A 24439-nucleotide genomic window follows, 5' to 3' on the forward strand; every position below is an offset into this window, starting at 1 on the left:
CTTACAAGAATAGAGTGAAACAAAACTAAAACATGCATCACTCACTAAGCACTAATCAACATGCAAAAGCCATTTAATAATTAACAAATAAATCATGAATACAAGACTCGACTCTTGACTCGACTCTTGATTCACAATTTAATTAGAATAAGCTTCGAACTGTTAGGTTATGATACATATGATATTACATAAATCATGCGGAAACAACCATTAACCCAGGATTACATATTATTTACACATAATCATATAGCATAATTTAGATGCATACTCTTTGTTGCGTGCCCTCCCTAGCTGCGCCCGAACCGAGCAAGAACAAGTCTTTAGGACTCCAAGTGTCGTCCCTCCGTAGATAGTCCACAGCACGTCCGGATCCGCCTTAAGATTGACCAACTAGAATCGCCCTTAAGGTACTAGAATTTTCGGCACTTTTGAGCAAGATGTGTGGCTGAATTTTTTCTAAAAAACTCACTTTGAATACTTTTGAACTCGTCATAAATTGTGAACCCAGGCCACATATTTATAGGGTTATGGAAAGGGAATTGGAATCCTATTCAGATACAAATTAATTAAACCTAGAATCCTACAAGAACTCTAATTTAATTAATTTATCAAATAGAATTAGGAATTTAATCATTAACCGAACTCTGCACGTTTTAGGAAACGTGCACGAACACAAACACTTACGCACACACACACGGCAGCCTCGATGGGCCGCCCATGCGTGCATGCGAGCAGCAGCCCACGCAGCGAGGCCTGCGCGAGCCACAAGCCCACGCAAGCACCCGCGCGCGCTGCGCCCGCTGTGCGCGCTGCCACGGCCTGCTGGGCCTGGCCTTGCGCTGGGCCTGGCGTGGCTGTTTGTGTGGCGCGCTTGGCTTGCTGGGCGATGGCCTGGCTTCGTGCTGGGCCCTCGTCCGGCAGGCCTCGTCCGATGCTTATTCGTACGATACGCTTCCGATTAAATTTCCGATTCCGGAATTCATTTCCGATACGAACAATATTTAACATTTCCGATTCCGGAATTAATTTCCGTTTCGAACAAATATTTAATATTTCCGTTTCCGGAATTATTTTCCGATTCCGGTAATATTTCCGATTCTGACAATATTTCCGTTTCCGGCAATATTTCCGATTCTGGTAATATTTCCATTTCCGATAATATTTTCCGATACGTACCATGTTTCCGTTTCCGGCAACATCTACGACTTGGATAATATTTATATTTCCGATACGATCCATATTTCCGTTTCCGGCAATATCATCGTTTCCGGAGTATTCATTTCTTGCCTGTGACGATCTCAGCTCCCACTGAAACCAAGATCCGTCGATTCCGAATATCCATAGATAGAGTATTTAATGCCATTAAATACTTGATCCGTTTACGTACTATTTGTGTGACCCTACGGGTTCAGTCAAGAGTAAGCTGTGGATTAATATCATTAATTCCACTTGAACTGAAGCGGCCTCTAGCTAGGCATTCAGCTCACTTGATCTCACTGAATTATTAACTTGTTAATTAATACTGAACCGCATTTATTAGACTTATCATAGAATGCATACTTGGACCAAGGGCATTATTTCCTTCAGTCTCCCACTTGTCCTTAGGGACAAGTGTGCATTTCCTAATTCCTTTGTCGCTCGATGCTTGCTCTTGAACATAAGGTAAGAGTTGTCATCCTTATTATGTCCAGAGGTGTTCCTCGGTTTCAGAGTTCAACTGATCAAATAAACAGATAATCATAGCCTATGATTCATCCGAGCACGGCCATGCATTTCACAGTTTCTAGCTCTCCGAGTGGCCTTGTACAACTTTTAAGCATCTCATCCCGATTTATGGGAGGACAATCCCAATCTTGCGATCTTGAGATTAGACTTCGTTTGATAGGTGATTACCTGAGCGTTGCCTTTATAGCCTCCTTTTACGGTGCGACGGTTGGTCAACGTCAAAGCAACCAGTTCTCAAACAAGTAATCTCAAATCACTCAGGTATTGAGGATTTAGTGTCTAATAATTTAATGAAATTTACTTGTGACAGATTTTCATCTCTTACAGTAAAGTTTCATAGGTCTTGTCCGATACTAGTCTTCCCAAAGTAAGTATCTATGCAAATGATTATAACATTGCCATGTCCACATAGTTCAAGAAACAGAACTACTAGTCATCTTGCATTCTAATCGTCTAACGTTTTCTATGCGTCCAATTTTATAGAAAACTCCGACTAGGGACCATTTTCAACTTTTGACATTCAAGTTCACTTGATAGACATTTCTTAGTCACAGGACTGGTCCTGACAGTCTATCTTGAATATATCGTCAAATTGAAGGGACTCATCATTTAATAAACCACAAATTAAATGGAAAAATGAATTCTTTTCATTTATTGTGAATGATTAACCAATAATGTTTTACAAAGATTTAAACTCTAAAACTTTAAAACATTAAACAGAGACATCAAAGCCATTCTCCAATATGCTTGATTCCCATAGCTGCAGTGTGCGAGTTGTGCTTCGCCTGCGGCAGAGGTTTAGTTAATGGATCTGATATGTTGTCATCAGTTCCAATTTTGCTTATCTCGACTTCTTTTCTTTCAACGAACTCTCGTAAAAGGTGAAATCTACGAAGTACATGCTTGACTCTCTGGTGGTGTCTAGGCTCTTTTGCCTGTGCAATAGCTCCGTTATTGTCACAATACAGGGCTATTGGTCCTTTAATGGAGGGGACTACACCAAGTTCACCTATGAACTTCCTTAGCCATATAGCTTCCTTTGCTGCTTCATGTGCAGCAATGTACTCCGCTTCAGTTGTAGAATCCGCAATGGTGCTTTGCTTAGCACTTTTCCAGCTTACTGCTCCTCCGTTGAGGCAGAAGACAAACCCAGATTGTGATCTGAAATCATCTTTGTCGGTTTGGAAACTTGCGTCCGTATAGCCTTTAACAATTAATTCATCATCTCCACCATAGACCAGGAAGTCATCTTTGTGCCTTTTCAGGTACTTCAGAATATTCTTGGCAGCAGTCCAATGCGCCTCTCCTGGGTCTGACTGGTATCTGCTCGTAGCACTGAGTGCGTACGCAACATCCGGGCGTGTACATATCATAGCATACATTATTGAACCAATCAATGATGCATATGGAATCCCATTCATTCGTCTACGCTCATCAAGTGTTTTTGGGCACTGAGTCTTGCTTAGAGTCATTCCATGAGACATGGGTAGGTAGCCTCGCTTGGAGTCCGCCATCTTGAACCTATCAAGCACCTTATTGATATAAGTGCTTTGACTAAGTCCAATCATCCTTTTAGATCTATCTCTGTAAATCTTGATGCCCAATATGTACTGTGCTTCTCCTAGATCCTTCATCGAAAAACATTTCCCAAGCCAAATCTTGACAGAGTTCAACATAGGAATGTCATTTCCGATAAGTAATATGTCGTCGACATATAATACTAGGAAAGCAATTTGCTCCCACTGACCTTCTTGTATACACAAGATTCGTCTGCGTTCTTGATGAAACCAAAGTCACTGACTGCTTCATCAAAACGTATATTCCAGCTCCTGGATGCCTGCTTCAATCCGTAGATTGACTTCTTTAGCTTGCATACCTTTTTAGCATTCTTTGGATCCTCAAAACCTTCAGGCTGTGTCATAAACACAGTTTATGTTAAAACGCCGTTTAAGAAAGCAGTTTTGACATCCATCTGCCATATTTCGTAATCGTAATATGCAGCGATTGCTAACATTATCCGAATAGACTTTAGCATTGCAACTGGTGAAAAGGTTTCATCGTAATCCACACCGTGGACTTGCCTGTAACCTTTTGCAAGCAATCTAGCTTTGAAAACTTCAAGTTTCCCATCCTTGTCCTTTTTCAGTTTGAAAACCCATTTGCTTCCAATGGCTTGATAGCCATCTGGCAAATCGACCAAATCCCATACTTGGTTTTCAGACATGGAGTCTAATTCAGATTGCATGGCTTCTTGCCATTGCTTGGAGCTAGGGCTCGTCATAGCTTGTTTGTAAGTCGCAGGTTCATCACTTTCGTCAAAATACCTAAGTACCTTTCCGGTTGAGATCTATATCTTTGCGATCTACGCGGGGTAACATTTCTAGATTGACCATGATTCTCACCAGATTCTTCTAAAGATCTCTGAGTTTCATCCTGAATGTCATCTTGAGCATTCTCTAGAGTTTGTTGTTCGACTCGAATTTCTTCGAGGTCTACTTTTCTCCCACTTGTCATTTTGGAAATGTGATCCTTCTCCAAAAAGACACCATCTCGAGCAACAAACACTTTGTTCTCAGATGTATTGTAGAAGTAATACCCCTTTGTTTCCTTTGGATAGCCCACAAGGATACATTTGTCAGATTTTGGATGAAGTTTGTCTGAAATTAATCGTTTGACGTATACTTCACATCCCCAAATCTTAAGAAAAGACACATTTGGAGGCTTTCCAAACCATAATTCGTATGGAGTCTTTTCGACAGCTTTAGACGGAGCTCTATTTATAGTGAGTGCAGCTGTATTTAGTGCATGTCCCCAAAATTCTAATGGAAGTTCGGCCTGACCCATCATTGACCTGACCATGTCTAGCAAGGTTCTGTTCCTCCGTTCCGACACACCGTTCCATTGTGGTGTTCCAGGAGGAGTCAACTCTGATAGAATTCCACATTCTTTCAGATGGTCATCAAATTCATAGCTCAGATATTCACCGCCTCTATTAGACCGCAGTGCCTTAATCTTCTTGCCTAATTGATTCTCTACTTCACTCTGAAATTCCTTGAATTTGTCAAAGGATTCAGACTTATGCTTCATTAGGTAGACATAACCATACCTACTGAAGTCATCAGTGAAAGTGATAAAGTAGCTGAAACCACCTCTAGCATTTGTACTCATTGGTCCACATACATCTGTATGGATTAAACCCAATAGTTCATTTGCTCTTTCTCCAACTTTAGAGAAAGGTTGCTTTGTCATTTTGCCAAGTAAACATGATTCGCATTTACCATAATCCTCTAAGTCAAATGGTTCTAGAATTCCTTCCTTTTGAAGACTTTCTAAGCGTTTCAAGTTTATATGGCCTAATCGACAATGCCTTAGATAGGTGAGATCTGAATCATTCTTTTTGGCCTTTTTGGTATTTATGTTATATACTTGTTTGTCGTGATCTAATAAATAAAGTCCATTGACTAATCTAGCAGATCCATAAAACATCTCTTTAAAATAAAACGAACAACTATTGTCTTTTATTAAAAAGGAAAATCCCTTAGCATCTAAGCAAGAAACTGAAATGATGTTTTTAGTAAGACTTGGAACATGGAAACATTCTTCCAGTTCCAAAACTAGCCCGGAGGGCAACGACAAATAGTAAGTTCCTACAGCTAATGCAGCAATCCGTGCTCCATTTCCCACTCGTAGGTCGACTTCACCCTTGCTTAACTTTCTACTTCTTCTTAGTCCCTGTGGATTGGAACATAAGTGTGAGCCACAACCTGTATCTAATACCCAAGAAGTTGAATTAGCAAGTATACAGTCTATAACGAAAATACCTGAAGATGGAACGACTGTTCCATTCTTCTGATCTTCCTTTAGCTTCAAGCAATCTCTCTTCCAATGCCCCTTCTTCTTGCAGTAGAAGCATTCGGATTCCGAAGTGGGTTGACTGACCTTCCTCTTTGCAGATTTGGCGCCAGTTTGCTTAGTTGGGCTGGCCTTGTTGCCACCTTTCTTAGCATTCCTCTTCTTTCCAGATTTCTTGAACTTGCCCCCACGCACCATAAGCACATCCTGCCTATCACTTTTGAGCGTCTTTTCAGCGGTCTTCAGCATACCGTGAAGCTCAGTGAGCGTTTTGTCTAGACTATTCATACTGTAGTTCAGTTTGAACTGATCATACCCGCTATGAAGAGAATGGAGGATGGTGTCTATAGCCATTTCCTGAGAAAATTGCTGATCCAGCCGACTCATATTCTCAATGAGTCCAATCATTTTGAGAACATGTGGACTTACGGGCTCGCCTTTCTTAAGTTTGGTCTCAAGAATTTGCCTATGAGTCTCGAATCTTTCGACTCGAGCCAGATCTTGGAACATGTTCTTCAACTCACTGATGATTGTGAAAGCATCTGAGTTGATGAACGTTTTCTGCAGATCCGCACTCATGGTGGCGAGCATTAGACATTTCACATCCTTGTTGGCATCAATCCAACGATTGAGGGCTGCCTGAGTGACCCCGTCGCCTGCAGCTTCGGGCATCGCCTCATCTAGGACATACTCCTTTTCTTCCTGCATAAGAACTATTTGCAAGTTCCTTTGCCAGTCAAGGAAGTTTTTCCCGTTCAACTTCTCCTTTTCGAGAATTGATCGAATGTTGAATGAATTGTTGTTTGCCATATTAAAAACTACAATTGAAAAGAATAAACAAATAAATAACCATTCACAGTTTCTCTTAATAAACTTAAATTCTAGCATACATGCATAATTCAATGTTTATTAAGCATTTTATTCAAATTTTGTGTTCCGGCAGGTGTGAATAAAATGATTCCAAGATCCTAAAATCATTGAAGAACTAAGCACAGTTTGTCGACTTAATCCTAGAACATCTTAGGTAAGCAAAAGCCTTTTGCTAATAGTCTAGAAACTATTCTTGGTTGATAGGTACGTCTAAGAACTTATTAGGTAAACCTATCGAATTTGCCACGACATAAAAGGACTCCTTACTTATATCGTTGAGTTTCACCAAAACTAACATGTACTCACAATTATTTGTGTACCTTGCCCCTTTAGGACCAATAAGTAACACCTCGCTGAGCGAAAACTATTACTAGATTGATGTAAAGGATATCCAAGCAAGTGTATATTTTGGCATGGCACCTTTTAACTCAATTTTTAAGTTTGGAACTTAAGGCTCTTACTATGTTGGTTAGATTTTAAGTGAACTAAAATCCTTAATCATGCAACATAATCAAGCTTTTGATCTCATGCATTTTAAGACATATTTAAAAGCAATAAATAACTTAAAACATGCATAAGATATTTGTGATCTAGTATGGCCCGACTTCATCTTGAAGCTTTGACTTCAAAGTCCGTCTTGAAAATCTCCGTGGGAGGCACCATTTTCTTCAAATAGGATAAGCTATAACTAATTACAACTATTTGATGGTTCGCAGACCATATTTGAATTGAAAAATAACTTTGGTACTTTAGACCAATTACATTCAAATTAATGGTACGCAGACCATATTTTCTATCCTATTTGGGCCATACTAGTCACTTCATAACCTGCAAAACAGTACATATACAATATATACCATTCACCCATTCATTATCATGAATGGCCCACATAGCTGGTTAGTAAAACACATTATGCATCACGTAAACATTTGCAGCAATTAATCAAGGGCACCAATAATCTACCAATTATTCAGTCCTTATTAATTCTAATCAAGTTGTTTTAACCTTAAGGATTTGTAGACCTAATCAAGAGTTTATGACTAAAATACGCTCCCACTTAAACCAATAAATTCATATGCTTTACTAATTTTAAACATAAAAATGTATTTCTAGTCTAACCGGAAACATACAAATTTAATTAAAATTTAAAGCTCATATAAATTTATAATTGAATCCAAAAAGTTTAATTTAATTTCAGTCGTTATTTAAATTAATTCATGATTTTAATTTTAGTAAAATAATTAGAATAAATAACATTTATTATAATTACAATATTCAAAATTAAAATCCAAGAAAATAATTTAAATTATTAATTTTAAAATTAATTAAAATTACGTAAACTGAAAAATTTCAAATTAAACATTCAAAACGATCTAATCGTAACGCAAACACCCTACACATTGCACGCCCATGGGCCGCACGCACACAGCCATTGCTGGCCATGTGCGCGCAGCCCATGCGCTCGTCGCATAGCTGCTGCATCACCATCGCAAGCCTCCGCACGCTGTGGTGCTCGCTGCGCGCGCGCCAGCGCTCGTCGCACGCGAGCCATCGCTTGCAGTGCGCGCGAGCCATTGCTCGCTTGGCGCGCGACATCGCTCGCTGTGCGCGCGACATCGCTCGCTGGGCGCGCGACATCGCTCGCTGTGCGCGCGAGCTCGCTCGCTGGGCGCGCGACATCGCTCGCTGTGCGCGCGAGCAACGCTGGGCGCAGCGCTCGTGGCACGCGAGCTTGCGCTCGCTGCGCGCGAGGCTGCGCGCTCATGCGCGAGGCAGTGCGCGTTGTGGCGCAGCTTGCTTGCTGCCCACACGCGACTGCCTTGGCTCGCCCTTCGCCCATGCCCATTCATCCATTGCTCGTGGCCCACGACACAAGGCAGGGCTTCTGCCTTGTGCTCGTGCACTACGCCCTTGCTCATTGCATTCGTGCCGCACGGGCGACGAGCTCCCTTGCTCGTCGTCGCATGCCCGCATTATACAACACCCCTTAAGGGTAACACGAAGCGTCCATTGCTTTGTGCGTGCAAGTTATATGACCGAATCACATAAAAATTTAAAATTTATAAAATTAATGACAAATTAATAAATATTATTAATTTTATAATTTTAGGGCGAAAAATCGAAAATTTATTATCCAATTGATTTCCGATTGTTATGGATTCAAGTCTAGGTCATAAAAAATTTAAAATTTATCATAAATTTACAATTTTTATGGTGGTTTTTAATCATAGGTTTCTAATTAAATTATAATTAATTATGAAAATCAAATTAATTCTAAATTATTCTAATTTTCAACAAACTAATCATAATTACAAATTAGATTGCATAATTAACAAGACTAGGCATTCAAACTTGTTAAACATATGCAGTAGGTCAATCAAAATTCAAGATTTATCAACAAGAATCGCAAATATTTAATTTAACATCTTAAATTTACGAAATTTTGCATTCGAAAAACTAAAACCTTCGAAAAGTCATAGTTAGGCTTCGAATTTGAGAATTCTGGGTTCGGCAAAAAAATTTTAATGCTTTAGGACTTGTGATCAACAAAGCAAGACACTTGTGAAATTACTACCATGATCCTCCTCACCAAAGTGAGATTCCACATCATGCCCATTAACATGAGGGTTGTGCCCTTGCACGACAAATCCTAATTCATTTCATATAATATTCCCAACTGAACCCTACATGTGCGGTGGCTTACATGAGCTAACCCTTCACATGTGGTAAAATAAATAGTACAACGAAGTACGAATAATTGGCTCAAAGTATGCTAGACATCCCGTACAATAGCATACAAATAAATAATCCCTCCCTTGCATGTGAAATAAACCATACACTCATAAATATTGAACAACATGATTGACAATGAAATCCATACTCATAATAATCCCAACATGCTTGTTCAACCAATAATCCAACAATGCCAATATAATAATCCACATGATCGTTCACCAAAACAACTATGAATCCACATAATATAATTCACATCAACAACAATCATGTAATGTCCTTGACAAATAGTGTGGTCGCCCTAGACTTGTACGTACCTTGAATACCTAAGCGTAGGGGCCACTTTGCAATAACGAGCACTCACTTAGAAATCACCTCCTATCAATCTATCATCAAAATAAAGAAACTTAAATTATTTCCATGTTCATTAAATTTCCAGCAACTTTATAAAATCTAAAACCTCATTTAAACTTTAGAATTCAATCGTTTGTCAATAATATAATCGTCTCAATTTGCAAAACCAATCCTAGTACGAAAACATACTTTTTCTGCTTTTAAAATCAACAAAAATCAACACTTTAAGCCTTTATTCAAATCTGAAAATATAATTGATTATCATAATTAAAATCATCACCTAATTATGCTAATCAATTGACTCATTAGGTCTAGATTAAAACCCCTAACTTGAAAATCCCAATAAAACCAATTTATCATCATAAAAATCAATTCTTTATTAAATAAACAAATCTGAAAATTCATACTTTAATAATTAAAACAAGCCTAATGAATCACAACACGTAAATCCTCAAAGCACGGTGTTCATAACCGATTCCCAGCATTTTAATCACTCAAAACAATAATAATATTATAATTTAAAATACGGAATTTAGATAAAACAATTTAAAAGAATTAGGGTTATACCAATCCGGCCTATAGCACGGAACAACCACGAATTAGAGTGATCGGGCGAAAAGATCGAACAAGAACGAACAAAACACGAACACACACACACACACACACGCTTGTGTGTGCGCGCGCGCAACAAAGGGTCGACGAGCAGGGGCAGCGACAGGGCGCAGCGCGCGCGGGGCTGGGCGCAGCGTGCGAGCAAGAGACAAGAGGGGAAGGCGAGCGGGAGAGTGAGGGCGAGGGTGTGGGTGTGCGAGGGGCAGCAACACACCACACATCAACAACACTCGACGCAACAACAGAGGGGGAAAGGGTGTGGGTGTGCGAGGGGTAGGGCTGCAAATGAGCCGATATGTTCGCGAACAACTCGCGAACAAGCTCGGTCAAAGATCGGTCAAAGCTCGTTTATTAAGTAATGAACGAGCTTGAACAAAATTTCTAGGCTCGATAAGTAAACGAGCTAAGCTCGAACAACATTATGTTCAGCTCGATAATGTTTACGAGTACTCGTTCATAGCTCGTTAATTACCCGTTTATAAGCCCGTTTATTAGCCCGTTTATGACTCGTTCAAGCTCGAAAAGATAATTTTATTATAAAATAAAATATAAGCTTTCTTAAAAATCATTACCCCTTAAATGTCAACAAATAGATTATTTTAAGAAAGTGAATAAATCCTATACTATAATAATCTCGTAGAAATGTAGATTATTTCATCAAATCATATGTTTTGGGAATTTTCTCCATGATTGTATAATTTACCCTAATTTGAGGATTTGATTGATCGATCAATTCCCAACTTTCAGAGGAAGAATTTTTGGGCTTTCCCTATTACCAATTTCATTCCATTATTATTGTTTTCATTCAAATCTCAATGGCTAGTATAAATACAAGTTATACAACCGTAAATTCATTAACCTCCCTCAAGCAAAACAAGGGATTTAAATCAAAATCTCTGTCTTTCTTTGCAGCCTCAAATCATGTCGTCCCTCGAAGGTATGGTTGTTTATCTTAATTCAATCTTTATTTTGATATTGTATTTATTTCCTTTAATTCTTTAATTCTTTAATTATTGTAATGAATTGAATAGTTGTTTGTTAATTATTTTCATTTTTAGGATTATTTATAAATCTTTCAGAAGAAGAAAATAGCGACCACAACAGGGAAATTAATGATGATCAAACTAATGTCGAGGACATACGAAACACAGAAGAAAATCAGGAGAATGGTGATGATATAGCTCTTCAATTTGGAAAGAAAAGAAGAAGGAAGATATCTAAGGTATGGGAAGAATTTACCATCATAGAAATTGGCAGTGAGAAGAAAATGAAATGCAAGCATTGTAAGTCACTTTTTAAGTTCAATGAAAGTGGTACCACTACACAATATGGGAGACACTTACTGATTTGTCCTAAACGTAGAGTGTCTATTCCAGGACAACTAGAACTTAGTATGCAAACATCCACTCCTAGATGTGATTCTTTTAGTACTATGAAGCCTTGGAAGTATGACCATGCTAAGATAAGAGAGCTTTTATCTCATATGGTAATGGTTCATGAATTGCCCTTTGTGTTTGATGAATATGACATGTTTAACCTGTTAATGAAACAAGCTGCCCCTGATTTTCAAAAGGTGTCACGAACTACTTTAAAAAGTGATTGTGAAACTAGTTATGAAATTGAGAAAAAAAGGGTTCAGGGTCTATTGAAATATCCAAAAGAGTTTCTATTACAACTGATATTTGGAGGTCTGGTCAAAAGCTTGAGTACATGGTTGTTACATGCCATTTTGTGCATGATTGGAAATTGCATAAAAGAGTTTTGAACTTTGTTAAAGTGCCTCCCCCTCATAATGGAGCTGCTGTTTCAGACTCCCTTTATAAATGTTTAGAGGATTGGGGTCTAGAGAGAAAATTAGCTAGTGTTACCATGGATAATGCTTCCTATAATGATGTTGCTGTAAAAAGGTTGAAAGAGAGTCTTTCTTATTTGGGGAAGTTACCTTATGATGGTAAATTCTTTCATGTCCGTTGTTGTGCACACATTCTTAATATACTAGTCCAAGATGGGTTGTCTGACATTGAGAGTGTGATTCATGACGTGAGAGACTCTGTGAAACATATTTCAGCCACTCCTCTTAGAATCCAAATGTTTAGTGAGACAACTAAACAGATGCGTCTTCCATGCAAAAATTAGTATTGGACTGTTGTACTAGATGGAATTCAACCTATGAGATGCTACGTTGTGCTTTGGAGTTTAAAGATGCTTTCCCTCGCTACCAAGAGAAAGATTCATCTTACAAGAATAATCCTTCAAGTGATGATTGGAACATGGTTCAAAAGGTGTGCAACTTCCTTGAGATTTTCAGCGAGATCACTCATATAATATCAGGTAATCTATATGTTATCCTTTTTAGTTTATATTTTTATTTTTATTTAATTATGCTTGTTGTTCTTTTCTGCAATTATATGTACACTTAATTTTTCAATATCTTAGAATGATTAATACTTCAATTTCAAATCCAGGATGTGAGTATCCTACATCCAATTTATTTCTTCCTGAGCTTACATTGATCAAGGAGACGTTGGATGAGAATTCTATTTCTAGTGATACTGACATGAAGAGAATGACACTCAAAATGAAAAAGAAATTTGACAAGTATTGGGGTGACCTTAACTTGTTGATTGCTGTGGCTGCTGTAATGGATCCTAGGAACAAAATGAAGTTAATTGAGTTCTCTTTCCGTGCTCTTTATGGTGATTTTGAAGCTAATGAACATATATTTTCTGTTTAAGCAACTTTATATGACATTTATAGAGAATATATGGATGCTTTTTCTAATGAGAATGCTGTGAAAGACTATCAAGTTGGTGTTGAGGATAATGCAGAGAACATAAGTAGAGCTTCTAATTCCAATGTGGGTGCGAAGGGGGCAAGTAGTGGGCGAAAGAAATTTGATAGTTTTATAAGAAGTGTTGATGTAGTTGAGTCCTTAAAGTCGGAGCTTGATATCTATTTAGAGGATGGTGTTTTTATTTGTAGTGAGAATGAGACATAATATTTTGATCCCTTAGATTGGTGGAGAGCAAATAACTTGAAGTACCGAATCTTGTCGAGGATGGCATGTGATATCCTTGCCATTCCAATCACATCTGTTGCTTCTGAATCAACATTCAGTGCTGGTGGACGTGTGATTGAACCACATAGAGCCTGCCTTGGTCCTGACACTGTGCAAATGCTGCTATGTGGGGAAGATTGGCTTAGAAATTACCATGGGATTCATAAGAAAAAGAAGGTATTTCATTACTCTATTGTTTACTCTTTCCTCCCTTTAAATTTGCTACTTTTAATTATGTATTTGTTTATTTAACTTTATTATGAAACCTCTTTTTAATAGGCATATGAAGATGGGCAGAAGGAAATACTCTTTTAAGTGATCAAAGACTTGAAGTTATGCAATAAAAGAGTCAGCTACAATGGTGTGGTTGCAGTCTTGCAGACATTGCAGTTTGTTTTATTTAGGCCTTATTTTGTGTTTTTAGAAGTAAAAGAATAAAGCTCCACAATGAAAACTATACTGATTGTAGTGGTTGGTGGAATTCTTGTTAGTAAATTTCCTTTTGATTACAAAACATTTGTTTTAAGAGCAAGGCAATTTGGTGCTCTTCTTGGTTAATGGTTATTTATTTTACTTCAGTTTGAACTCATAGTGTATTGTTTCTGGGTTATGGCATGACTGATTGTTGATCTGCAAGTGTATTGTTACACTGCTTTGGTACTTACTGGCCTATTGTCTTTCAGACTTACAGATTCCTCAGCCCAGGTGTATTGTTACACTGAGCTACTAGCTTGTTGTTTTAGACTTGCAGTCTGCTCAGCCCAGGTGTTGTTGGCCTTGTTCAGACTTGTGTCTGCTGTGCAGGCTTACTGCAGTACTAACACTGGTGCAGCTGTTGTTGTTATCTTCTCTGTTGCTGGCTTGCTGCATTGTTTCTTTTATTATTTGTTGGTTGCTGCATGGTTTATGCTCCCTTAGTTATAATTAAGCCAATTGAAGCTCATAGACATACCTTTTCATCTTTATTACTGTATGTTATTTAATACGGAGTACAATATTTTCCACTCTTCTAAATGCTATTCCACTCTTTTTATGTATTTCTAATAATTCCAATGAGGTATAAGCTAAGTAATTAATATTTAGGACTATATTTTCTTTGTCCTCTTTCGTCCAAAAAAGAATGTAATCCTTATCATTAGTAGTTCATTCCACTTTGAGGCCAAATTTGTATGGTTAATTTGTACTCTATATGTACCTGTTATTGCTTTGTGGCTAATAAAAAAAAAAGAAGCTCATTTATCCGGCTCGGGCTCGAGAAGGTGGAAAGCTTAACGAACAAAGCTCGAACAACAAATTGCAAAGCTCGGTAAAGCTCGAGTCAAGCTCGAACAGTTAAAATCCTTATCAAGCTTAGCTCGAACAACGTAAAACTCGGCTCGGCTCGACTCATTTGCAGCCCTAGCGAGGGGCAGCAGCACACCACACGACACACACACTCGACTCAGCAAGGGAACAAGGGGGACGAGGGCTGTGCCGTGCGAGAGGCACGAGCATCAGCGAGCAAAGGGGACGGCGAGCACGAGGGCTGTGCGAGCCGGCCGAGAGGAAGAGGGGCAAGAGGAGTGAGGTGCAAGCAAGCCAAAAGAGGGTTTATGAAATAAAGGGGTTCATTTAATGATGGGTAGTCCTATTTATAGGCTCCCTATTTTCAATGGGTTAGGCTTAGGAAATTAGAATTTGGCTTAGGGAATTAAATGATTGGGCTAGCTTAGGACTTGAATTAAATTCTTTTGATTGGGCTCGTTTAATAAAACGAATTGGACTTTTCATTTAAAACCCGAACCTTTTAAAATTACTTGTGACCCATAAATTTCCCGACTCAAAAATTAAATTCGTTTCGTAATTAATTAAAATAATAAATATTCTAAATAATTAAAATACATTTAAATATTATTTAAATGCAAAATAAATTTCAAAAATCGTAAAATGCTTTATAAATATAATAAAATATATTTATAAATATTATAAAAATACGAGGTATTACAGTCTTCCCTCCTTAAAAGAAGTTTCGTCCCGAAACTTGGGTTCGGAAATCAAAATTTAACTCAAAACTTGAGACTTTATGAGACTTTTAATGCGTTCACTTGCAAAAATTGTAAGTTGTTGTACTCTTTACATGATTAAACAGGACAATAATAAGTGCAAATTCAACAGAAAGCACTAAATTGAGCATAAAATAGGGGAAAACAAGGTAAAAAGCGCAAAATTCTACCGCACTCTACCCCCCTTAAAAGACACGAGTTACGACCCCGTAACTCAACTAACCTCGGGAAAAAGCTCGGGATATCTCTTTCTCATTTCGTCCTCCGCTTCCCAAGTTGCTTCCTCAGATTCTTGATTAGACCACAACACTTTGACAATTTTCACATCTTTAGTACGCGTACTACGCACTTTGTTATCAAGGATTTTGACAGGTCTTTCCTCAAAGGTTAAACTTTGGTCTAATTCTATGGTCTCCGGTTGCAACACATGCGGCTTATCCGGGATATATTTCCTTAATTGAGATATGTGGAACACATTATGCACTCTATGCAAGTCCATAGGCAAGGCTAGTCTATAAGCTACCTTTCCAATTCTTTCTAAGATTTTATATGGGCCTATGTACTTAGGGCTTAACTTCCTTTTCTTTCCAAATCTCATGACACCTTTCAGTGGTGACACTTTGAGCAACACCTTGTCACCTATATTGAACTCTTCATCCCTACGTTTCAAGTCTGCATAACTCTTTTGGCGATCCTGCGCCGCTTGAATTTTTGATTGGATGGTTCGGACTTAGTTCATGGTGTCCTCTATCATTTGAGGTCCCAACACTACGGTTTCACTAATGTCATTCCAGCAAAGGGGACTTCTACACTTTCGTTCATACAAAGCGTCAAATGGTGCCATTCCAATACTAGCATGATAGCTATTGTTATACGAAAACTCAATCAAATCCAGGCTATCTTCCAAACTTCCTTGGAAATCAATGACGCATGCCCGAAGCATGTCCTCAAGGGTTTGGATGGTTCTCTCAGTTTGTCCATCTGTGGCTGGGTGGAAGGCTGTACTCATTTTCAATGTTGTACCAAAGCTCTTCTGCACACTTTTTCAGAAATTCGAAAGAAACCTTGAATCCCTATCTGATACGATATCCTTAGGAACTCCATGTAACCTCACAACATTCTTAATGTAAGCTTTAACAAGTTGTTCCATTTTCCAGGTTTCCTTCATTGGTATAAACACTGCTGACTTAGTCAACCTATCTACCACAACCCAAATTGTATCATTTCCGGTCTTTGACTTAGGCAAACAAGTGACGAAGTCCATAGAAATACAGTCCCATTTCCAGCTTGGAATATCTAAAGGTTGGACCTTTCCTTGAGGTCTCCTGTGCTCTATCTGAACCTTCTGACAAGTAAAACATCTAGCCACAAATTCAGCCACTTCGTTCTTCATTCTTGGCCACCAATAGACCTTTTTCAAGTCCTTATACAACTTGTCACCACCTGGGTGCACAGAATATGGCGTATTATGCCCTTCTTTCATTAATTTCTCCTTCAATTCTCCACACTTTTGAGGCACGCACCACCTGCCTTTGTACCTCACAGTTCCATCATCATGGATTCGGAATTCTAACTCCTTGCCTTGCGAAATCTTTTCCTTGATTCGCTCCAACTTTACATCACCAGCTTGATTCTCCCTAATCTCATCAAATATTGACGGCTGGATGGTTAAGGCATTCATCATTCCCTCAAGGCTATCACCACTTACTATTTCAAGGTTCAAACGCTGCATGTCCTTACACAGCTCGTTAGCAACTACTAACGCATTAACGATATGACTTGATTTCCTACTCAAGGCATCCGCAACTACATTGGCTTTTCCTTCATGGTACTAAATATCCAAATCATAGTCCTTGATTAACTCCAACCACCTTCGTTGGCGCATATTCAGATCCTTCTGTGTGAAGATGTACTTTAAACTCTTATGATCCGTAAATATCCTACACTTAACACCATACAGATAGTGTCTCCATATCTTCAATGCAAACACTATAGCAGCTAGCTCTAAATCATGGGTAGGGTAATTGGATTCATATGGCTTCAACTGTCTCGACGCATACGCAATAACCTTCCCGTTCTGCATCAATACACACCTTAAACCATTCTTAGAGGCATCACTATACACATCATATGTACCAGTCTCATCTGGCAAGGTTAACACTGGCGCGGTTGTCAATCGCGTCTTCAAGGCTTGGAATGCTTCCTCACACTGGTTACTCTATTCAAACTTTGCTTCCTTCTTCATCAAGGTTGTCATGGGCTTGGCTATCCTAGAGAAGTCTTGCACAAAGCGTCTATAGTAGCCAGCTAATCCCAGAAAACTTTGAATGTCAGTCACACTCTTGGGTGTAGGCCGTTCACTAACAGCTTTGATCTTAGCAGGGTCAACTGCCACTCCTTCTTTAGATACAAAATGTCCCAAAAATACAACTCTTTCCAACACTTTAGGAACTTGGCATACAACTGGTTATCTCTCAGGGTAATCAACACAGATCTCAAGTGTTCAGCGTGATCCTCTTCACTCTTGGAATACAATAGGTTGTCATCTATGAAAACCACTACAAACTTGTCCAAATAGGCATGGAATACACGGTTCATTAAGTCCATAAATATTGAAGGTGCATTGGTTAACCCAAAAGGAATAACAGTGAACTCATAATGTCCGTATCTAGTCCTGAATGCGGTCTTTGGTATGTCATGATCGGCGATTCTCAATTGATGATAACCCGAACGCAAATCAATCTTTGAAAAGATTCCTGCTCCTTTCAGTTGGTCAAATAGGTCTTCTATCCTAGGTAAAGGATACTTATTCTTGATCGTGACCTTATTGAGCTCCCTGTAGTCTATACAGAGCCTCATACTTCCATCCTTTTTCTTCACAAACAACACTGGTGCTCCCCAAGGAGATGCACTTGGCCTAATGTAACCTTTCTCCAATAGATCCTTTAATTGGCCTTTTAACTCATTCATTTCTGCTTGAGGCATTCGATAGGGTGCTTTTGATATAGGCGCGGTTTCAGGCACTAAATCTATGGTAAAGTCAATAGGTCGATTGGGAGGCATCCCCGGGATCTCTTCCGCAAACACATCGAGAAATTGATTAACTACTGCAATATCTTCAGGCTGATCTTTGATCACATGCTCTAGGTTTCTCACATTGCATAAGAAGAATGGGTTCCCTTTACCGACTAGCTTCACGAGTTCCATTGCCGTGATAATCCATATGTTCTTAGGCTTACCAAAACGACGATATGACACTACTTTGCCTAGGCTAGACCTCAAGTGAACCTTCTGCTTCTCACAATCTATTTTGGCTTTGAACATGGCCAACCAGTCCATTCCTAGAATTACATCTAGTTCTCCTAACTTAAACTCGATTAGGTTAGATAAGAACACGGTCTTGGCTATGGGCAAAGGCACATCTCTATGGATTTTGGTACACTTCACTATACTACCAGTAGGTATGACTATAGGTACTTCAATTGTTTCAGGCTCTTTCAACCCTAATTTCCCCAAAGCATCTACTGATATAAAAGAATAAGTCGCACCAGAATCAAATAGAACTTTAACTAAAACGGAATTAATAGAGAAAGTACTCGCTATGACGTCAGAGGAAGTTTCCGCTTCTCGCCTAGATATCACATTCAGCTTTCCTTGGGCAACTCCTTTGTTATAGCCACCTCCATTGGTGTTTCCATTGTGGTTTTGGTTCCCATTCTGCTGTTGGTTTCCTCCAGGCTTTCCATGGTTCTGGTGATTTCCATTGCTATTGCCATTGTTACCACCTTGGTAATCCTTTGGTTTCCACCTCCATTTCCCCCATTTCGGTTATGATTATTCCGATTATTGCTCTGGTGGTTACCTTGGTTAGGCTTTCCATTCTTAGAATAGCATTCATACTCCCTGTGGCCTAACTTCTGGCAGAATCTACAAGTCACCAACTTTCCATCACAATCCTTTCTAGGGTGATTCATGTTACAACGCCTACAGTCATAGGTCTTCACTCCATTCCTTCCAGACTGATTTTCACCACCTTGGTTGTTGTGATTACCACCATTGTTAGCCCTAAACTGGAAGTTCCCATTTCCTTTGTGCTTCTTATAATTCCCCTGATTCTGATGGTTATTCCCTGGATTCGAGCTTCCACCATCCTTTCTCTTTTCAGTACCCCCATTCTTCCTTTGTTGTAACCCATATAGGTGAGCAGCTTTTCCGTACAAGGTGTCCAATGAGGTAAAGGTCTCTCAAGACAACAACAGTTGCAAGTCCATGGTCAAACCATTCTCAAATCTTTGAGCCCTGAGCTCTTCCGTTGCCACCACTTCAGGTGCAAACCTAGACAACTCTATAAACTTAGAATAGTATTCCGTTACAGACAGACCCTCCATTTTGAGTTCGATGAACTCCTACGCCTTTTGCTTCTTCAGATAAGGTGGGTAAAACTTGTTCCTTAGTGCAGTTTTGAATGCTTCCCACCCAAAGTTAGGTGTGGCTCTAAGGGTATTCTCACATCGTTGCCACCATAAATCAGCTTCACCTCTCAGGTAGTACACAACACTGTTCACCCTAAGATTTTCGGGGCAATTCACAGCTACAATAAGCTTTTCAAGCACACTTGGTTCAATCTCTCCGCTGTACAGTGGAGGCTTGCTTTGAGCTATTTTCTTAAACATTTCCCCATCCGGATCATGCACTGGGTTGGCTCTAGTTTGAGCTAGGTCTCGAACTACCTCTGCTAGTTGTCTAACCACTTCAGAAATCTCTTGGTTAGCCATATCCCTTCTCCTGAATAAAATAAAAGGCTAACTTTAATATTGGTTGGACATGACATTACTAAGGCACTAGTTTGACAATGAACCCACTCACAACAAGAACACAGTTACACGTGCCCTAGGGGAAAAGTTGGCGCCACTTTTGGGCCTTCTCACCCCACTATTCGATGCATGTAAATTTAGATGGTTGCTACTTGACCACCTTGCACATAAAATTTCATTGAAGAAATACCAATTAATCCCTTTGCGATACCCACAAGACTTAGAATTGAAAATTGAACTTAAGAGATAACAAAAAGGAAATTCTATTCTTTTATTAATGCTTCAATGAATAGGTCTTACATCCACTAATGACATAACATTTATTCTCCAACTATGATAGAACTAACAACCATAAGTAGTAGCTTTGCTACTTTATTATTCAACGAAAAATAAAACTAAGGATTACATTTTCTCTAGAGACTAACGTCATCACGACGATCACTTCTTTCCTTATATTGCTCTGGAGTAAAATCTTGATCATTAGGATCATCCAAGTCTTCTTCCAGATCAGAGTCTTCATCCATAGCCTCATCATCAGGTTGTGGCTCACGATCAGCCATATTATTCTCTTCAAGCTCATCCTCAGATCCACTAGATATCTCAATTGTTGGTTCAGGAACTACATGATTAGGATTCTCAATCTCTACTACATCATCATCATCATCGTCCTCCTCAACATCACTAGCTTGCTCATCATGGATCATGCCACCCTCACTATCACTTTCTATTCCTCCATAGCCCATACCTATACCCGCAGAGTACTTCCCATCCTCATAGCTATTCTCCGCAGCCTCTAAGATAGTAGTAAGAACCTCAGTATCATACTTCCACCTACCATCTCCAGTCCCATATTTGTACCAATTAGGGGTACCATCATTAAAATGAATGTCACTGAACTTGTCCTTGAGGTCTATGTAAGGGTTCTTATGGGGCAAACAATGTATAACCATACTAGCCATCATATCTTTGTGCCTAAGGTGGGGCATATCCTTGGTCGAAGCAAAATAGTTGCAAGCAAACACGATCTTCTGGACATACATGTGAGGAGTCTCGTTATCCATCTTCTCTAAGTATCCTAGACTGGTGAACTTAGAAGGTAGCATCCTTAATTCCTGAAAATTCACAACTAGAAAGTCTTACTAACGTGTTCCCATAGAAATTCCAACCCAAAAAGGATACAATAAATAGTTCGTGGAGCCATACAATTTCAATGCACAAGTATATGCTCAACATGAAATATGATGCAATTAATCACATAAAGCAAGATAAAACATGATTCGAACACATACGTGGCACTTAATAAATCACATTGTCACATAATATGAATTCTTAGACTAATATACCCTTCTTAGTCTACCCATTCCTCACTTGAAAATAATATTAATTTTCGAAATTAATTAAGAAATAACTCCTAACTTAGTTGAAATAATTAAAATTAAAATCGAAAATGAATAAGAAATATTAATTAATTAAATAAATTAATTTCGGATAGTAAAAGAAAAATCCGAAAATTTAAAAAATAAATTCGAAAATTATTCGAAAATAAATAAATTAATAAATAAATAAGAAAATCCGAAAATAATTAAAATATTTCGAATTTAATTCAAAAATTTCGAGTAATTAAAAAAAATTCGAAAAAATTTAATTAAATTAAATCATAATCCGACGTTTTTGACTCATTTCAAATGACTTAAAATAATTGATATTTGACCTTTACAATATTGAGTACGCAAAATATTACGTTTTGACTTTAGGAAAATAATATTTAAAAATCCTAAAGTTCCGCATTAGTCTCCGATTACCACTTTGTAGTATTGCTTACTACAAAGAAGGAATGAAACTAAGCTCTAGTATACCACTTTGTAACACCCTAATAATTCCTTGCTGTTATAAAACCATTTTCCAACTTAAAATAAAGGAATTACTAAAATATCACCGCCACGTGATAACGGTTAAGGCTATTACCAGAATTACGCAGCGGAATTTAATGTCAACTAACTTTTAAAAACATAATTAATAAAATATCGAGGCCTCCTACAATTTGGAACCATGACGGCCCAAAAACCAAAGTATAAAAAATTCAACAATTTCAAACATAATTAAAGTATAAATAAATAGTTCAAAATACGTAAGCATGCAACTCTCTCGATCATCCCAAGCCACATGATTTCGATCTACCAACCTGCTATATTATTCTACTCCCCATCAATGCAAGTGCAAATGATAGATCATCATAGGGTCATTAAGGCAAATTAAGGCCATGACCAAAAGACACAAAGCACGTAGTCAGCAAAAGCTGAGTACTTACTCACTAAGCACTAATCAACATGCAAAAGCCATTTATTAATTAACAAACAAATCATGAATACAAGACTCGACTCTTGACTCGACTCTTGACTCACAATTTAATTAGAATAAGCTTCGAACGGGCCAAAAGAATATTCCATAAAGGAAAGGTGATGGGAGCCAACCATACACCAAATAATAAATAATAAAATCGGGCCATACCGAGTGTCGGGCCATACCGATGGAATTCCTGCGCATAATATAAATGAAACAACTTCTTGTATCATTAGTAGGAGATCAAGCTTTCAGGCAAGTTTCCCCCCATTGTTCATACTCAAGGTATATACGTTCCAAGAGTTTTGAAGCTTGTTCTGGTTGCACTTTACATTTATTAATATTTTATTAAAGGTGAACTCAAGACTCAACAACATACACACATACAATTAATAAACAACAACCAAAACAATCTTATGTTAATGCTTTAGGACTTGTGATCAACAAAGCAAGACACTTGTGAAATTACTACCATGTTCCTCCTCACCAAAGTGAGATTCCACATCATGCCCATTAACATGAGGGTTGTGCCCTTGCACGACAAATCCTAATTCATTTCATATAATATTCCCAACTGAACCCTACATGTGCGGTGGCTTACATGAGCTAACCCTTCACATGTGGTAAAATAAATAGTACAACGAAGTACGAATAATTGGCTCAAAGTATGCTAGACATCCCGTACAATAGCATACAAATAAATAATCCATCCCTTGCATGTAAAACAAACCATACATGCATAAATATTGAACAACATGATTGACAATGAAATCCATACTCATAATAATCCCAACATGCTTGTTCAACCAATAATCCAACAATGCCAATATAATAATCCACATGATCGTTCACCAAAACAAATATGAATCCACATAATATAATTCACATCAACAACAATCATGTAATGTCCTTGACAAATAGTGTGGTCGCCCTAGACTTGTACGTACCTTGAATACCTAAGCGTAGGGGCCACTTTGCAATAACGAGCACTCACATAGAAATCACCTCCTATCAATCTATCATCAAAATAAAGAAACTTAAATTATTTCCATGTTCATTAAATTTCCAGAAACTTTATAAAATCTAAAACCTCATTTAAACTTTAGAATTCAATCGTTTGTCAATAATATAATCGTCTCAATTTGCAAAACCAATTCCTAGTACGAAAACATACTTTTTCCGCCTTTAAAATCAATAAACATCAACACTTTAAGCCTTTATTCAAATCTGAAAATATGATTGATTATCATAATTAAAGTCATCACCTAATTATGCTAATCAATTGACTCATTAGGTCTAGATTAACACCCTAACTTGAAAATCCCAATAAAACCAATTTATCATCATAAAAATCAATTCTTTATTAAATAAACAAATCTGAAAATTCATACTTTAATAATTAAAACAAGCCTAATGAATCACAACACGTAAATCCTCAAAGCACGGTGTTCATAACCGATTCCCAGCATTTTAATCACTCAAAACAATAATAATATTATAATTTAAAATACGGAATTTAGATAAAACAATTTAAAAGAATTAGGGTTATACCAATCCGGCCTATAGCACGGAACAACCACGAATTAGAGTGATCGGGCGAAAAGATCGAACAAGAACGAACAAAACACGAACACACACACACACACGCTTGTGTGTGCGCGCGCGCAGCAAAGGGGCGACGAGCAGGGGCAGCGACAGGGCGCAGCGTGCGAGCGAGAGACGAGAGGGGAAGGCGAGCGGGAGAGTGAGGGCGAGGGTGTGGGTGTGCGAGGGGCAGCAGCACACCATACAGCAACAACACTCGACGCAACAACATAGGGGGCAAGGGTGTGGGTGTGCGAGGGGCAGCAGTACACCACACGGCACACACACTCGACGCATCAAGGGAACAGGGGGGACGAGGGCTGTGTCGTGCGAGAGGCACGAGAAGCAGCGAGCAAAGGGGACGGCGAGCACGAGGGCTATGCGAGCCGGCCGAGAGGAAGTGGGGCAAGAGGAGTGAGGTGCAAGCAAGCCAAAAGAGGGTTTATGAAATAAAG

At 38.6% G+C, this 24439-nt stretch overlaps 1 protein-coding gene across 1 annotated transcript; it reads left to right on the forward strand.

Annotated features, from left to right (window-relative positions):
- The first annotated feature begins 11067 nt into the window (after nt 1-11067).
- Nucleotides 11068-12282, forward strand: LOC130461782 (zinc finger BED domain-containing protein RICESLEEPER 2-like). The gene is made up of 3 exons (XM_056829992.1): nt 11068-11083; nt 11205-11719; nt 11779-12282. The coding sequence occupies exons 1-3, from the start codon at nt 11068-11070 to the stop codon at nt 12280-12282; spliced, it is 1035 nt and encodes a 344-aa protein (XP_056685970.1).
- The last annotated feature ends 12157 nt before the right edge of the window (nt 12283-24439 follow it).

This window comes from Spinacia oleracea, chromosome 5, assembly GCF_020520425.1.
Source record: "Spinacia oleracea cultivar Varoflay chromosome 5, BTI_SOV_V1, whole genome shotgun sequence".
Classification (NCBI taxonomy): domain Eukaryota; kingdom Viridiplantae; phylum Streptophyta; class Magnoliopsida; order Caryophyllales; family Amaranthaceae; genus Spinacia; species Spinacia oleracea.

Coding starts and splice junctions, on each gene's coding strand:
- LOC130461782 (XM_056829992.1), top strand. Junction 11,720..11,778: donor CTGCCCCTGATTTTCAAAAG/GTGTCACGAACT, acceptor TGAGAAAAAAAG/GGTTCAGGGTCTATTGAAAT.